This window comes from Bos grunniens, chromosome 1, assembly GCF_055505025.1.
Source record: "Bos grunniens cultivar Pamir isolate PY7600 chromosome 1, Bosgru_T2T1.0, whole genome shotgun sequence".
Classification (NCBI taxonomy): domain Eukaryota; kingdom Metazoa; phylum Chordata; class Mammalia; order Artiodactyla; family Bovidae; genus Bos; species Bos grunniens.
In genome coordinates, this window is record NC_141165.1 from 18650406 (window position 1) to 18669226 (window position 18821).

Below are 18821 nucleotides of genomic sequence, written 5' to 3' on the forward strand. Positions count from 1 at the left end.
CCCCATCTGTTTCCCATGAAGTGATGGGACCAGATGCCATGATCTTCTTTTTCTGAATGTTGAGTTTTAAGCCAGCTTTCTCACTCTCCTCTTTCACCTTCATCAAGAGGCTTTTTAGTTCCTCTTCACTTTCTGCCATAAGGGTGGTGTCATCTGCATAGCTGAGGTTATTGATATTTCTCCCGACAATCTTGATTCTAGCTTGTGCTTCTTCCAGCCCAGCGTTTCTCATGATGTACTCGCATATAAGTTAAATAAGCAGGGTGACAATATACAGCCTTGACGTACTCCGCCTTGGTCATAGCAAACACCCTTTTCCAACAACACAAGAGAAGACTCTACACATGGACATCACCAGATGGGCAACACCGAAATCAGGTTGATTATATTCTTTGCAGCCAAAGATGGAGAAGCTCTATACAGTCAACAAAAACAAGACCAGGAGCTGATTGTGGCTCAGATCATGAACTTATGTATGTTTAATCTTTGGGCAAATACCGGGAAAGCCACTCTAGCTGGAGTTAGGATGTGAAATAAAGGTCAGCCTCGGTACCAGTCCTTCAGGGAACTGCCAGACAGGTCAGAACACACAACTTACAGTATTTTAGGAATAGGGTCCAGGAAAGAAGCTTCCATCCTCATTGCTGTTGCTGCTTCTCTTGGGAATGGGGACAAGCAGATAGAAAAATAAAAATGCCTGTTTCCTGTTAAGCATTTCCCTAATTGATTTGTTTTTTATTCCAGAGTTCATTCTGTCCATTTTTGCCACCTTATGATTGTTTTAGTGGAGGGACTGGACTGATTGTTTGAGTGTCCTGCTCTACTGTTTTCTATGATGTTATTCATGAATTATAAGTATTTATATTGAATTCCATGTGTTTTTTTGGCAGGTGTTTTGATAAATTGAAATAAGCATGTTGCCCTTCCTTATTGTGATCTGTCACTGAAACTTTGCTTTTAAATTTCTGAATTATTAAACTTACATGCACACTTGTTAAAAAGAGCAGTTTACAAACTTAGGGATTTTAAACTAGCTGTCAAAAGAAATTAAGTTAAAATGTTGGAAAAGGTATATGGTTTATTTGTGGAATGTGGAAACATGCATATTCACTAAAAGCTGTTTGATGTTATCATGTGTGTTTGAGTTTGGAAAAGATGTATTTTTCTTTAATAGTATTATCATACAACTGAGAAGACAGGTCCATACTTAGAGCAATAAGAGTGTTGGTTCTCTAAGACTTATTATTTAAACTGAAGCTCTGCTTAGTGTTTTGTTGTCTTCTTTTTATAGTTCAGTTGTTAAATAGCATAATGAGCTGAAGAATGCTATTCATTTTAAAATGCTGAAGAGAAAGAGTTTCTTTTTTCCTCATTCAGTTCAGTTCAGTTGCTCAGTCATGTCCAACTCTGTGATCTCTTACCAAGTCACTAGAATTTAATTATATGGGTAGGTTAGAAGTGAGACTTAGTGTCCTTGTTTGGGCTTTCCTTGTAGCTCAGTCGGTAAAGAATCTGCCTTCAGTGCAGGAGACCTGGGTTCGATCGGTAAAGAATCTGCCTTCAGTGCAGGAGACCTGGGTTCGATCCCTAGGTTGGGAAGATCCCCTGGAGAAGGAAATGGCAACCCACTCCAGTATCCTTGCCTGGAAAATCATATAGACAGAGGAGCCTGGTGGACTGCAGTCCATGGGGTCACAGAGTTGGGCACGACTGAGCCACTAACGTTAACACTAACTAACTTTAAGATCCTCATTGTACGTTGGTGGGAAAGAACTGTTGTAAAAATAGGTTCCCTTTTAAAATTTTGTTCTTTTTAATAATCTTAGTGAAATATCCTATAAATCATTAACTGAATTTAAATTATTAGCAACTTGATCAAGTTGAATCTGAACTCTTAAGTCAAAGTTTGCAAGCATTTACCATAGGATCAAATTCATTTCTTGTAACACTGGGGTGGGTGGACTTTGATTAATAAGCTAGAGCTCCTGAAGAATTTTCAATTATATTTCCTTCATTTGAATAAACAGTAAGAGGAATCTTAATTTTTGACAGCATAAGTAAGAAATTTTATCATGATCAGGCAGTTGCAGATGAAACATTTTGAAAAATACATTTCTGAGGAAAGAAACCCATTTCCAATTGCTTTTAATTCTGGACTCGAGGTGATTAATCTAGCAGCATACAGGACACCAAGATGTTCTTTAGTTTAAGAACTTATTTGTGGCTAGCAGTTGTACTGTATTAACGAATTTTTTTTTAAGCGGTCACTTTTTGCTTTCCAGGAAATCTTTGTGATTTTAGTTAGTATTTACCTTCTTTCTCCCTAATGTTTTATAGGAATAATCTTGATATTTTTATCAACCATTTTAATTCTGTAGATGTTAAATATTCAGATTATGGATTATGTATGCACCTTGATTCTTTTTTACAGTCTGCCTTTTGAACTGTGTTGGGTCTTATTTATATCTCCACCATAGTGCCTGAGGAAGCATAATCAGTTTCCCTTTTAACAACTCTTTTGAAGGTTTTATGTTTGGAGCTGGCTATTTCTTTGATTTCATTTTATCTTAATTTTCTCTCATGAATGCATTGGATAAATGACTCTGATATGTTTGTTTTCAGATGAATTAAATTGTGTGACTTTGTTAAACTGTAATAATTAGGCTTTCCTGCCTTATTAAGTATTACCCTTCTTAGAAATGATTGCCTTCCCCTCATTCTTTCAAAACTGCTTTCTGTGAAAAGCAGTTGAGAGACTTATTGGTGACTCATAATCACCATTAAGAAAAAGTACCTTGTCCTTTTTCTTGTTCAGCAGACAGTTGAGAGTTATGCTATATTGTATGATTTAGACAAATTTCATTGATAATGTATTGTTAATATTTTTAAGTTTTACAAATTTATAATTATATAAGGAAAAAGATAAGGGCCCAAAGCTCCCTTCTCTTCCACATTAGTTTGTATACTAAGACAGGGCTGTTGTATAAAAAATTACATGGCCTCTTTTCTGTAGAAAAATCTGATTTGAATTAAGATTCTTACTCTCTTAAATGATTATAGCACTGCTAAGGCTGACACAGAAGAGCTGGGTCCCTGACATAGTCAGTAAAGCCATACTTCCTGCCTCTTTAAAAATACAAATCATTTTTATACTCCTTGTCCCTACAGACACCCACCTAATGCTGGTACTTATTCTTGTTTAAGATTTACATTTAACGTAAAAAGTCTTCAGTGGAAAAACGTAAATTTCACTTTTCTCACAGAGAAAGGAGTTCTTTCTATAACTTGTATACAAGTTTCTGTTTCTTATTAAGTATTAAGTTTTTCTGATTAAAAGCTCAGAAAATTACAAGCATTAATGATTTTAGTAACAAGTATTAATGAGGAGCTTGCTAAACAAAGAAAACTTTTTCTTTTGATTTGGGATTTAGAAAAATCATTAATTTGTCAATGTTTAGGTTTCATCTCCACAGCTTACTAGCTGTATGATGTTGGAGGAGGCCTTAATCCTTCAACAAGTCTGAAAAATAGGGATACTACTACATTGGACTTCCCTGGTGGCTCAGACGGTAAAGTGTCTGTCTGTGATGCGGGAGACCCAGGTTTGATCCCTGGGTTGGAAAGATCCCTTGGAGAAGGAAATGGCCATCCACTCCAGTACTATTGCCTGGAAAATCCCATGGACAGAGGAGCCTGGTAGGCTACAGTCCATGGGTTGCAAAGAGTTGGACATGACTGAGCGACTTCACGTTCACGTTCACTACATTGGAAGGACTGATGCTGAAGCTGAAACTCCGATACTTTGGCCACCTGATGCAAAGAACCAACCCATTGGAAAAGACCCTGATGCTGGGAAAGATTGAAGGCAGGAGGAGAAGGGGATGACAGAGGATGAGATGGTTGGATGGCATCACTGACACGATGGACATGAGTTTGAGTAGGCTCTGGGACTTGGTGACAGACAGGGAAGCCTCGTGTGCTACAGTCCATGGGGTCGCAAAGAGTTGGATGCGACTGAGCAACTGAACTGAACTACTAGCGCTTGCCTCATTGGAGTTGCTAGTATCTAACTGTTTGTGGTTTACTTGGTATAAGTATGTTGCTTGGTGCCTACCAGAGAGTGAGCAACAAAGTGTCAGCTGACTATTTTTAGTGTTAGTATCATCTTTGAAGAAAAAGACCTAACTTTTTTCTTAGTGTCTTAGTCACTCAGTTGTGTCTGACTCTGACCCCATGGACCTTAACCTGCCAGGCTCCTTTGTCCATGGGATTCTTCAACCAAGAATGCTGGAGTGGGCTGCTATGCCGTCCTCCAGGAGATCTTCCCTACCTGGGGATTGAACTCAACGTCTCTTACTTCTCTTGCATTGGCAGGCGGGTTCTTTACCTTTAGTGCCACCTGGGCAGCCCTACTTTTTTCTTTCTTATTAATAAAGCATGAAAAATCAGACAATCCTAAGATTAATTTGGGAAGAAAAGTCAAATGTGTTCTTTTAATTTAAAAAGTAGAAATAAAAAGTCCATTACCTTTTAGCATGGCAGGTGTTTTTTTTATTTGTAGTTGAGGTGAAGTAATGAACCCAAATTTGGGGCTTCCCTGTTGGCTCAGATGGTAAAGAATACGCCTCCAACTTAAGAGACCTGAGTTTGATCCCTGGGTCAGGAAGATCCCCTGGAGAAGGGAATTAGGACTCTGCAAAAGGCTCATCTGCTTTGAGAGCTTTTCTCTACCTAAAGTGTCACTCTCCATTTTTACCATGTTATTTTCCCCCACTATCTGGCATTATATTATATACACTTGTTTATTTTTTCAAATCATTTTCCCATTAGATTAAAAGCTGAAGAGAGTACCTTTGTTTTGTTTACTGCTGATTCCCATTGGATGTGATATAGTACAGGGGGTGGGACATTATAAGCATTAGTAAACAACTTTTTAAATGAATAAGTCAAAGTTTTATTATGTAGATGGGGGGAAAGAATCCATGAACTCAATTTTTAATAATTATTTTCCATGAGATTTTTTTAAGGTATTTATGCTCATAACAAAATGACTCATTTAAAAAGATGAGATTTATTCCCTTTCCCCACCCTCTGAGAAAAGAAAAACACAGGATTTAAATTTAGAATGGACTTCCCAGGGGACTCAGTGGTAAAGAATCTGTGTGCCAGTGCAGGAGTTGAAAGAGACATAGGTTTGATCCCTGGATTGGGAAGATCCCCTGGAGTAAGAAATAACAACTGGGAAAATTTCATGGACAGAGGAGCCTGGCAGACTATAGTCCATAGGATCACAGACAGTTGGACACGATTGAGCACACAAATTTAGAGTACTTTGTACATAGTATGAATTTTGTCAATCAGGAGGCCTGATTCAGAACACCAGCTCAGTTGATAATAGCAGTGAGACTACACAATTATCTAATTGCTCTGAATTCATTTTCTTATCTTGTTTTTTTTCTTGGATCTGACTCAGTATCTGGTACATAGTTAAGGTAGTCGGTAAACGTTGGTTGGGTGAATGAATGAGTAAAATCATGAACCAGGTTGTAGTTTTCTGGAGATTGTCCTACTGATCGTTGAACAAGAGCTTCATCAGAGATGTTTGCTGCTACTGTTGCTGCTGAGTTGCTTCAGTCGTGTCTGACTCTGTGTGACCTCATATACGGCAGCCCACCAGGCTCCTCCATCCCTGGGATTCTCCAGGCAAGAATACTGGAGTGGGTTGCCATTTCCCTTCTCCATCAGAGATGTTTGGGAAACACTATTTTATTGATTCTCAAGCTTGAGCTTGCATCAGAATTATGTGGGGGGTGTATAAAGGCAGTCTGTTAGGTTCACTCTCCCAACTGTCTGTGGTAGGGCAGTAAATGCCTTAATAAGCTCTGAGGTGTTAGAGGTGTTGCTGGTTCTGCTAAGGTCACTCTTCCACAATCCCTGCTATATCTATATTCCTTTTGAGGTGATTGACACTGATGCATTGCAAGTTTTGAGAAACAGTACCATAAGGGAAGCTGTTTACCTCTTAATACAGTGTTTCTAAAACTTACTTAACCATAGTACTCCTCCCTTGTGTGTATGTGTAAATATGTGTGTGTTGGTTTAATCAATGATCATCTGTCTGTAACATTATACACAATGCCTATTAACATCCTTAGAATTATTGTTCTGTGGGCCATACTCATAAACAGAGCCAGGTCACATCTGCAGTATTTTCCACATATAAAATGATGTTTGTTTTTTTCATGCTTGGGTAGGTGAATTCTTAATTGTGTTAGAAGTGCAGCCCTCAGTATTGAACCCTGTTGCAGAGTTGGATGATGATATGATATTCATGATCTGTTTGGAAACACTTATGTGCATTTTTGATTCTTGCTGACATAAATTTAAAATAAATGTTAGGGATATATAGCAAGAATTCATGAATATTAAACCCAAATTGTGAAAACATTTTTTTATTTTTAGTTATAGTTATATTTCTTTTTAGTTATATTTAGTTATATTTCTCTTCTGTTACAGTTGGTTTAAACCTGCCAAATCCATTTTCAGGACTTTAGGATAGGGCAAAATTAGGAAATAATTTTAGAAAACTCCTGAGGGTTGAGTCTTCTCTAGATCAGATCAGATCAGTCGCTCAGTTGTGTCCGACTCTTTGCGACCCCATGAATCGCAGCATGCCAGGCCTCCCTGTCCATCACCAACTCCTGGAGTTCACTCAGACTCACGTCCGTCGAGTCAGTGATGCCATCCAGCCATCTCATCCTCTATCGTCCCCTTCTCCTCCTGCCCCCAATCCCTCCCAGCATCAGAGTCCTTTCCAATGAGTCAACTCTTTGCATGAGGTGGCCAAAGTACTGGAGTTTCAGCTTTAGCATCATTCCTTCCAAAGAAATCCCAGGGCTGATCTCCTTCAGAATGGACTGGTTGGATCTCCTTGCAGTTCAAGTCTAGATAGAGATTGTTTTAGCTAGTGTCTCCTTATCCCTACTTGTATTTTGAAGTTCAGGCTAATTTTGTCTCATGGGTCTGTCAACCTTGCAAGTCAAAATTTTATTGACTTAGCTTCATTTTTAAATATGATTGTTGAGTAATGGATATGGTAAAAGTTTTGGGTAATTTGTAATGGGGAGGATATTTGCAGAAGAAATGGTGATTACAGACTCTTTAGATTTTAATTTTAGCAGAAGGAGTTTTCAGACTTGAACTGACTAGAGTGCTTTATGTTCCCCAAGGCTGTGGATCTTTCTGTTGATGAGTCCAGCTTGACAGGAGAGACAACACCTTGTTCTAAGGTGACAGCTCCTCAGCCGGCTGCTACTAATGGAGATCTTGCATCAAGAAGTAACATTGCCTTCATGGGAACACTGGTCAGATGTGGCAAAGCAAAGGTAAATTTCCATTCTTGTTTTGAAGATAACAGTTCCTTCATTTTCAGCCATTTTCTCAGTTCTTTTTTTGGCTAATTTTATGTGGATCTTTAAAAAATATACGAGGAAGAAACAGCAGAATTGAACATAGTCCTTGACAGCTCTTTGTGCAACTAAGGGTAAGCTGTGTCCCTGAGATAAAATACAACCATAGTTCTTCCATTTACCAGGCAATTTTTTTTTTTTTTTTTTAGATAGAAACAGTGGCTTATGGATATGTTCACCATTGGTTGAATAAAATTTCAATTTAGTTGATATGGTACTAGCTATAATATTCTGACTGTGTATCATTCAGCTACTGATTTCAAATATTTTATTTACTGGATTCTGTGTTGTGCTGTGCTTAGTCGCTCAGTTGTGTCTGACTCTTTGTGACCCCACAGACTATAGCCCGCCAGGCTCCTCTATCAATGGGGATTCTCCAGGCAGAAATACTGGAGTTAGTTGCCATGCCCTCCTCCAAGGGATCTTCCCAACTCAGGGATTGAACCCAGACCTGTTGTACTGCAGGCAGTTATTCTTTACAATCTGAGCCACCAGGGAAGCCCAAGAATACTGGAGTGGGTAGTCTATCCCTCCTCCAGGGAATCTTCCCAACCCAGGAATCTAACTGGGGTCTCTTGCGTTAAAGGCAGATTTTTTACCAGCTGAGCTACCAGGGAAGCCCTTACTGGATTCTAATATTACACAAATATAAAAGGCTTTATTCACTAGTATTTGTTGGGGAAACATTAAATGTTTAAGTAATAAGAAAGGTTCAAATTTCAGAAATATTAATATAGACCGGAAAATGGGCCTCAGAACTGAGTCATTGATAAATTTAATGAGGTGTTTGTTTTTAGGGATCTATGGTAACCTTGGAAGTAAATTTCCAAAGGCAATCCTGGGTATATTATGTCAGACATGTTGACTTATGGGTAGCTTTGGAGAAAAGAAATGAAGGGGTTTTGTTTTCATTTGAGAAAGGTGATTCCATCTGAATGTAAATACGATTTCTTGTTTTTTCCTTTAGGGTATTGTCATTGGAACAGGAGAAAATTCTGAATTCGGAGAAGTTTTTAAAATGATGCAAGCAGAAGAAGTGAGTATTTAGTTTATGTTTTGGTTTCAAATCTGAAATATTCTCCGTTTTAAGTAGGGGAAAACAGAACATTGGAGGATTATTTTATTACTTTCAAAAGTAGTATTTTATTCAGAATATCAGTTGTCTGTGCTTAAAAGCATAATTGGAAGGCTTGTAATTGGAAGGGCTTGAATTAATATTGTTAATACTCTGAAACATTCTGATATGTATTCATTGTTTACAGGAGAAAAAGATTTATGGCCAGTTATTTATAAGGCTAATTATTTTTACCAATTACTTTATCATATGAATTTTAAAGATTAGTTTAAAATCTTTATATTCTAAAGCACAACTAAATAGTATAGTTGTGCTTTAGAATATATCTTCTGCCAAAATTCCCAGCTTGACATAATTGCAGGTATCTGGAGAAAAAAATGATTGCAAAGTGAAATAAATAACTTGTACGATATCCTTGTTTAAGGTTATTGAAAATCAGTTCTTTCATTTAAAATATCTCCTTATGTATAAAAAAGAAAGTGCATTCTACAGTATCATTTTCTCAGGTAACCTTCTGAGATTCCCGGATGTGATGCAGTGCGTAAAATCATCTCAACCTTGGCAGTAGAGGGATTGCCAGAGACCAGGGACCCAGCAGGATAAAAAGATCGGTTACAAGCATGTTTGTGGATCTAGAAAGGAAAAAGTAGAAAAGTGAGGAGCAGCTGATGATATTGAAATCCTGGGGAAGCTGCTAGGGAGAATAGATTTTCTCCAAAGAGGCACAGAGAGCACAGACCTTTTCAAATAAACAGGTTTTAAAAAGTCTAGCTCTCCCACTTTCCTCGCTGAAGGAGTCGTGCATGTCATGAGTGTGTGAAGCACTTAGAGGCCCTGGCACATAGTAAAGCTGACTAAATTTAGGTAATTGTGGTGACACTCTTCTCCAATTTGTCAAGGCACCAAAAACCCCTCTGCAGAAGAGCATGGACCTCTTAGGAAAACAACTTTCCTTTTACTCCTTTGGTATAATAGGTAAGAGAAGAGTGAGTATGTATATCTCATAATATTTACTTAGGTGTTCTTTTTTGAGTGGGAAGTGGGAGTTAGGTACATACTTAAAAAATCCATTAATTCATTCATGTGTTAAGCTACTATTACTTTTTTTAAACTGTTAAACTAATCCCTAGCCATTGTCCTTTTCTACAAAGATAGAAATCTGTAATTCCTATAATCAAAGAACCTTTCTATAAACATTTTAGTATGTCTTTCTAGTCTTCAATAAAATATGATAGTATTGTGTTACGACTGCTTTTCTTTTTTGTTTCGTGCATCCCATCATAAACATCTTGTCATTAAATAGATGCTCACCTTAAACAAATTTAAAGATTGTGTAGTATTATGAGTGTATGTATACACATGTAAAAAGTCAGCACTCTTTTTAGATGTTTGTGTAGGTCTTTAAAACTTTTAAAAATTGTATAAGTGATTGTTCAGTGCAGATATCTTGTTATAAACTGCTCTTATTTCCTTAGGATAAATTCCTGAAAGTGATATTATTGGGTCAAAGAGTGGTGGTTTTGTAATTTTTGGCATGTTTTTAAAGGCTTTTCTTTGCTGTTGCCAAATAATACCCTACCTCAACAAAAAAAGTGTCTCTCTTCCAGCACTATTGCCGACTTTTTTGTTTATTTCAAAATTTATTATTTGAGAAACTGAGCACTTTGTCATATATATCTTACAACTTTTTAATTTTATTCTATTTTATGAACTGCCAGTCTGTTTCTTTTGTGGCTTAAGCCTTAGATTGGTCACACCTCTTTGTATAATTAGGATATAATCCTTTTATTGTTTAAGTTAGAAATACATTTTTTTTCCTTGATTTTTAAGTTGCTTTTGAGGGCTGTATAATAAACTTGGTAGGGAGGGGAGAGATGTGTGTAATGAAACACTCTCTTGCCTGAGATTCTGATCACACCCTCCTACTGATAATCTCTGCAGTTAGGTTTCTGTGTTCCATTCATAAAGGCTTTTCCAACCCCCTGTGGGAAAATGTTTATGTTTATTTAAACATCACTCTTAATTTTTGACACTTAATTTTACTATTTTATTTAGAATTTATTTTAGTATAAGATTTAGGGTAGAGTTAGTACTCTTTTACTAAAAATTTATTTATCCTGGTACCAGAAGTTCTATATTCCATTCTTTATTCATGGAGTTGAAATGACATCTTTATTATAGCATTAAACACATCAATTTTGGAGTCTTTTTCTTTAATTCTTCCACGATGTTATTTTAATTTTTCTTGCTAACTTTAAAAATAATGCAATTTTAGCTGTACAGTTGCAATAAAATAATTCTTTAAGTATTAATTCTGTTGATCCATTATGTTTTATATATAATAAATAATATTATTTATTTATATATATAATATATAATATAATATAATATATATATTATATATAATATATAATAAATATTATTATTATGATCATTATTGTAAGCAAAGTAAAAAGTGGGAAGGTTGTTTTGTTCATTTGTTTAAATGGTGTGTCTCATAGCTCCCTTCATTTGGTTCTGCTGTTTATTTTTTAGAATTTATAGTCAGTTTGATAAATTGAAAGGAAGTTTAGCCAATTAAACCTTTCCAGTTTATGTAACACTTTACCATGAAACCACCTCAAATTTTTTGAAAAAAAATTTTCAGCTTTTTGATTCCATGGTTCTAATATAATGCATTGGACATATATTTTCTTGTTAGTATGAAATAGGAGAAGGGTCAAGATCAAAATCAAGGGTCAGCAGACTTTTTGGTAAAGGGACAGATTGTAAATATTTTAGCCTTTGGTTCATACTTTCAGTGATGGAAATACTCAGCTCTTTTGTCAGCACAAAAGCAACCACAACACAAATGGATATGGCTGTGTTCCAAAAAATTATTTACAAAAACACATAGGAGGGGCACAGATTGTAGTTTATTTGACCCTGGTATAATTCATCAGACATAATTCCTTTTATCAGGGTAGTATTTGGGATGGGATCTGAGAAGATCACAATCTGGATCATTATTTTTGTAATTGCAGAAAGATGAAGGAAATCTTGTTTTAAATGTACATGTTGATCTAGAATACAAAGTTACTTTGTTTTATTAAGACTCTGATGCTGTGTTTTTCCTCACAAAACCAGTGGTACATCCCTTCCCCTCACTTTCTTTTTCAAAGATAAAGATTGAAAAATAGAGTAAAGAATCAGTTGTTTCGTATATGTTAATTGCTTTTTAACTTTCAAATACTGCAAAGTTAATAATTTTTAAATGTTAATTGCTGTTTTAGCTGTCTTACATCATCTCTGGGCTGAGTCCTAAATACTTCTTGGTTTGCAGTACAAATTTAATGTGTAGTATCTGGGTATTGAGTTATGAGAAGTAAAGTTCTAGGGTTTATTTTTTGCAAACCTCACAGTTAATAGAAAACCTACATGTATGCGTTGCCTTCTTTTTTTCCCCCATTGTACAAAAATACTGGTAATGTTCTCTTATATTGGGAACTTTCAGATATTATTACTTTAAAGGATGGGTGGCAGCAAAAGGTAAAACTGTAGGTGTGTGCATGCATACACAGCTTTAACCTTAATTTAATCTTCCCTCCTTAATGGAGTTTTATAAAATCTTGCAACTGTGATCTGATAAACTTTCCCTTTTATATCAAGGAACTTTTGCTGCCCTCAGTTTGTTGTTCTATCCCTTGTATGCTCAGGTGATTTTATATAAAAGGGAAAAATAGCTGTTTGATTCTGTTATAGGTATCATCATGTTGGTTGGCTGGTTGCTAGGAAAAGACATATTGGAAATGTTTACTATTAGTGTAAGGTAAGTTCTAATGGTTTGTTTATAATTTGAAGTCTTTTGCCTCTCATTTTTTTTGTTTGGCATAGCTTGTATTTCATTATGGGTTTTATATGAGCACATAAGAGTATATTAAGTGTACTTAAATAGTTCAGAATTCATATATTGAAATGAGCTCTAGGAAAATGAAAACCTACATGTATACAGTGGAGAAACTCCACACTACATATCTGGTATTACCAACCAAATATTGCATTTTTAAACTTAGACAATCAAGGATCACCAAACTGAAATCTAGGAGCATGAGAAAGAAAGACCACAATATGGAAACTGAATAATCAACTCAGAGGAAAACCAAATATGCAGGAATAGAAGAAAAATTGAAAATGAACAGAAAAGTATTCATATTTTCAGAGATTTGCGAAGAGATTGCATTCGTGACAGACAAATTGTTTTAGAAAAGGATCACAGGACCCACATTTTTTTTCTTTTTTAGTTATTAAGTTTATGATTTTTAAGAGGCATCCCTGGTGGTCCAGTCGTTAAGACTTTGCCTTCTAGTGCAGGAGGTATGAGTTTGATCCCTGGTTGGGTGGCTGAGATCCCCCATGCCTTTTGGCCAAAAAACCAGAAGAGAAACAGTAGAAGCAATATAGAACAAATTCAATAAGACTTTAGAAATGGTCTACATAAAAAAAAAATCTTAAAAAGATTATGATTACTGAAATTAAAAACTCAGCTTAAAAATTGTAAGTCAAAATGGTCTCCCCAAAATAGAATAAAATGTCCAAAACAGAGGAGATAAGTGTCAAAGAGAATAATTCAATACATGCCATATCTCAGTAAAAGGAGTTTTAAAAAGAGATAAGAAATTACATAAGAAATGAAGCAAGACATGAATCTTTATACATCGAAGGGATCCTCCAGATGCCAAGCAGGAGGACCAAAACTCCAGCTTAGAAACATCATTGTGAAAGTCAAGAAAACAGGTCCAGGTCGTGTGTAAAGGAAGGAAAATTTGACTTGTATCATACTTCTCATTAGCAACTGCAGTTTCCATCACAGGGTGTTTTTAGTCTCCACTAAGACTTCACCTCACAAGACTTTCCTAGGTCATACCTGGTACCTGTGTCCTGAACACCACAGGGCAACTTCCTCTTCTGAGAGTGTTCCTGCAGCAGTCCCTGCAGCGGTTCAAACAAGCAGACGAGATGACCATGTGAGGGCCGGAGCTGTCCTGGGTTAAAATGCTTCATATTCTGTAGGAACCAACATCTCTGGAAACACACACTTTCCAGGATGCCTGATAGGACCATGTCCAGTTACGAGATTCACCACAATCGGGAAACCCAAAGCTATGGCTTCCTATAAGATAATTATAATTTTTCCAATCCATAGATAATTTATTGGTCAGGAGATCCTTTTATCATAAGCAGTAATTTATTGGTCAGGAGATCCTTTTATCATAAGCAGTGTTGCCTAGCAACATAGTTGCTATACTGTCACCACTAAGGGAACAAAGCTAGAGATTTAACCAAATAGAGAAGGGAAAAAGGATTTTTTAAAAACCTTCATCCACAGCCAATTTGAATTAAAGGAGAAGAAAGTGGGGCAGTACAATTAAAACATGGGGGAATTGATTTTAAATCTATAAATCTAGGACTAGCGAAAGTATCAATTCAGGGTAAGCAAGTAGTCAGAAAATATATTCCTTACCTACTCCTGTATGAATTCTAGAAAATCAAGAGTGTAAGAAAGGAAGACAGTGTTGTATAGGGTGTAAGAAAAAGTGGGACTCAGTCCTCTATGGAGAAATTCTGGATGACAGCTCTGTGATAGGTCTAGCAAATAATAGTTAGGCTTTTAGAATAAAAACCAGTGGATTAAAAAAAAAAATCAAATGGAGTACAAGGAATAACTAGGATGAATAAGTTAAAAGATATTTGTGATAGAGTGAAGGAGTATAGTTTTTCCTTGGAGGAGCAAAAATGCAACTTGAAATTCTTGGCTTCAATATATGTAAAAAAGCATTGGGTTAAATATAAAATGAATTTAAAATTAGGCATGAATTTTATTAATCATTGGCATATCATCTGTTGGACTCATGTTTTTTTAGAGTATTTTTTAAAGAGTACTTCATGAAGATTAACGCATCATTACTTTTATTCCTACCTCAGGGTCCTCCAAGAGATCAAACATTTAAACCATTTTTTAATAGAATAAAACTCATTCTATTTCACAATGACCATATGAGTCTATTGCATTTTTATAAATTTTAAAATACACATGGGATCTTTAGTGACTTTATTTTTCCTGTGTCTTGAAATATCTTGCTTTCTTGTTACCCTAACAGTAATTTTAACAAGTATTTCCAACTGTGCTAAAAATGAGTAAAACAATGAGAAAGCAGAAGAATAAATAGCTTTTAAAACTACTCTCCAACTCTTTGTGACCCCATGGACTGTATAGTCCAAGCCAGAATACTAGAATGGGTAGCCTTTCCCTTCTTCAGGGGATCTTCCCAACCCAGGGATCTAACCTAGGTCTCCCACATTACAGGTGTATTCTTTACCAGCTGAACGACAAGGGAAGCCCTAGAATACTGAAGTGGGTAGCCTGTCCCTTCTGTAATAATAAATCATTATTATTATTTTATGCTTCAATTATCTTATTATTTTGCCCATAGTATTGTCATTTAAAAAGGTATAAAAGGAGTCTGGGGATAAAATTTTGGGGGTTTTCTTGCATTCATTAAACAAATTTGAGAAATTGAGTTTTTTTTTTTTTTTTTTTACCATAATGACAAATAAGAATTGACAGAAGAGTTTTCATAATTATTACACAAACCAGAAGATGAATGCAAAGCAGCAACCACTCTAGGCTATAATGATGAAGGTGAAATTGAATCATTATAAAATGAAATCTCAGAACCAAACCCTTGGATGATGATACTCTAGATTTTCTCAAACTCCTGAATTAATGACTAAACTTTTTTTTTTTTTTCACCTGCACTGTGTGGCTTGTGGGATCTTAGTTTCCTGACCAGAGATTAAACCTGGGCCATGGCAGTGAAAGCGCTGTGTCCTAATTCACTGGACCACCAGGGAATTCACTGAACTGCTTTATTTTTAAGGATAAAAGGAGAAGGACAGACATTCTCTTATAGGTAATCATTCTGTAGCAAGGAATTTGTCATGTAGTATTGTGTTACAAAGAAGATGACTCTCCTAAAAGTTATAAGTCATCAGCATTTTCAGAAGTGTTACATTTTAGAGAGAGATGCAAACAGAGGAACCAGAACTGATAAACCTACGACCTGTTAAAAATGGTTTTTTAATTTGAAATCACTATTTTGTAAGGTAAATGTGTTCTAGGTTTATTCGTGACAGTTCATGAGCAGTTGCATTCAAAGGACATGATCCAGTTCAGATATATATACTTTCAAATCCCAAGAGTATAGTTTGGGGTTAAAATCCAAGTAAAAATTTATGAAGTTTTTCTTAATCCGTTCTGTTCCTTTGTAAGTTATTTATAAAATGATTTAAATACAAAAGAATGAGAAGGTCCATTGGATCTAAGTTATAAATGATGCTGGCTGTCTTTGCTGATACAGTGAGAGTTAATGGAAGCATAAGTAAAGAAGATTCTATTTGTACTTAGAGGTTCAAAAGAGAAAATGAAGTATTAATGATGACACATATTTCTTGGTTATACAGTGTGTGTACTATTCAGCCAGTAATTATAAATATTATTTATTGGATTTTAGCTTTTAGAATCAACGTATAAAAAATTGATGATGGCTGTAGAACATGGTGTAATGATAGGCAAGTTAAAAGTGTGAAAGTGAAGTCGCTCAGTCGTGTCCAACTCTTTGTGACCCTGTGGACTGTAGCCTACCAGGTTCCTCTGTCCATGGGATTTTTCAGGCAAGAATACTAGAGTGGGTTGCCATTTCCTTCTCCAGATCTTCCCGACCAGGGATAGAATCTGGGTCTCCTGCATTATAGGCAGACATTTTACCATCTGAGCCACCAGGGAAGTCCATTGGCAGGTCGGTATAAACCCCTGACAGGGTTTCTGCCATAAGCCGTATGAGGTCACCACGGAACCGCTGAGCAGGGCTCCTCATTTGCTTCGCACAGAGTGTGCCGTTCATTGACACAAGCACACTGTAGAGTTAGTAAAAAGTACAGCAGAAAACATGTTTGTTAGGAGAATAAAGAACTAGAGCTCCAAACCACTTTACCTTGTCCTGAGGAATCTCAGACAAGCCCTCAAGATGAAAGGTTGCTGCTGAACCACAAAAGACACTGGGATTCTTGGCCTTCGGAGGAGAAGAATTGAATCTGGGGCCAGTGACCAGGCTTGATTGCTCAGAGCTTTTGTGTAATAAAGTTTTATTAGAGTATAAAAGAGAGAGAGAAAGCTTCTGACACAGACATCAGAAGGGGGCAGAAACAAGTTAGATCATGCTAAAGAAAAAGTTGGTAATAGAAATTGAGCAGTAGAGGTGGGTGCAGGGAGCAGTGTTAAAGTGAAGGATGGATGTGTACCTACCTGTCCTCATCTGTGCCAGAGTCAGGGGGTAATACCGGGAATGGGACAAGTGGAGTTTTAATTTGAATGTTTTTTTTTTTTTTTAATATTATGAAGAGAAATAAGTAATTTTTTGTTGTGATAAAATGCACATACCAGTAAAATACTCCCTTTTAAAGTATGCAGTACAGTGGTGTTAAGTACATTCATATTGTTACCACCATCACCAACATCGTTACCACCATCACCAACGTCTAGTGTTGGAACTTTTAAATCACCCCTGAAAGAAAACACTGTGCCTGTTCATTCCCCATTCTGCCCTCTCCTTGCCTTCTGGTAGCCACTAAACAGATTTCTGTCTTTTTGGATTTGCTTATTCCTGACATCTCATATAAGTGAAATCTTGCAACATGTGTCCTGCTGCTTTCCTTAGCATGATGTTTTCAAGGTTTTTCCATTTTTAGCATGAATCATACTCTATTCTTTTTTATGTGCTCCCTTGTACGGGCATACACCACAATTTAACATTCATCAATTGTTGAACATTTGGGCTCTTTCCATCTTTTGAGTATGAATAATGGTGCTTTGAACATTCATGTGCAAGTTTTTGTGTGAACACCTGTTACTATATATATGGATGAGGAAACTAAACTACAGGGGTGGTAGCATAATAGCTTAAGGTAAAAATTGAAGCTTGGAGTAGAAATCTAGGCAGTGTGAATGAAGTAAGAATGTATATTCTTTAATCACTGTGCTTAATCTGGTAGCTTGTAGGTAGCCAATAAATGTTAATCAATTTTTCCACATACTAAGTAAGGCCTTTTATGGGTTTGACAGCATTGATTTTACATTATTTAGTCTCTGAGTAACAGCTAATTGAAATTATTGTTATGGGTACTACTGAATTTATACTTAAATGCTGTGTCTTTGTTGGCTACAGTTTGGCTGTAGCAGCAATTCCTGAAGGTCTTCCCATTGTGGTCACAGTGACTCTAGCCCTTGGTGTTATGAGAATGGTGAAGAAGAGGGCGATTGTGAAAAAACTACCTATTGTTGAAACTCTGGGTAAGTCTCTGGTTAGAGCATACTTGTCCATTGACATGTTAGTTTACATTAACAGAGATCTTAAGGTTTTATAGCTTTTGTGCTAGAGGTTTACATGGTGGTGGTGGACATACAGCAATGTTGAGGATGGTTTTACTAACCAAAAAAGGTCATTAAAAATTCATATCACTCAGGTAAGGGAACTTTAAATCTTTCTGCATCATGGAGTGTTCTAATGCTTAAGTCATGTTTAAAAAAAAATAAAGTAACTTTCAGTTCAGGATGGCAGAGTAGAAGGAAATGCACGTGCTCATCTCCTGTGTGAGCACCAAAATTGCAACTAGCTGTTGAAGGAGAACACTGGAACCCACCAAAAAATGATATCTCATGTTCAAAGACAAACAAGAAGCCACAATGAGATGGTAGGATGGCACAATCATGATAAAAACCAGAGCCCATACCTGCTGGGTGAGTGATGCACAGTCTGGAGAACAATAATACCAAAGAAGTTCTTGCACTATTGTGAAGATTCTGAACCCCACATCAGGCTTCTGACCCTGGGGATCCGACAAAAGGGATGGGAATTGATAGCTTATGGTGAACAGTTCAGATTCATGATCTGAAGGAGACAATTTTGCTTCGGGACCAGAGACTTGGCTTCAGTCACTCAAAACTTGGTGGGGTAAAAGATTTATTACAGTAAAAAAGGGATAGAGAAAGCTTCTGACACAGACATCAGAAGGGGGCAGAGAGTGCCTCACAGGCTAGTCTTATCAAGGCCTTACATACTTTCTGGTTACTTTTATGTTGGTTACTAACAACCAGCAATAGAAAGGTCTTACCAGATTCACTCCCACAACATATATCTTAAGATAACAGGATTAGTCAGAAGGTTCTTAAGAAGAAACATGTT

At 36.4% G+C, this 18821-nt stretch overlaps 1 protein-coding gene across 13 annotated transcripts in view; it reads left to right on the top strand.

Annotated features, from left to right (window-relative positions):
* Positions 1–18821, top strand: part of ATP2C1 (ATPase secretory pathway Ca2+ transporting 1) — a 155113-nt gene that overhangs the window by 102537 nt on the left and 33755 nt on the right. For all 13 annotated transcript variants that reach the window (XR_015143403.1, XR_015143424.1, XR_015143454.1 and 10 more), the window contains 5 exons: positions 7230–7385; positions 8437–8505; positions 9444–9519; positions 12286–12352; positions 17805–17929. Coding sequence is in view for 9 of the 13 variants with exons in the window: in XM_086343712.1 (XP_086199838.1) it covers positions 7230–7385; positions 8437–8505; positions 9444–9519; positions 12286–12352; positions 17805–17929 (493 nt within the window). In the remaining 4 variants the exon portion in view is untranslated. The remainder of the gene's footprint in view (positions 1–7229; positions 7386–8436; positions 8506–9443; positions 9520–12285; positions 12353–17804; positions 17930–18821) is intronic.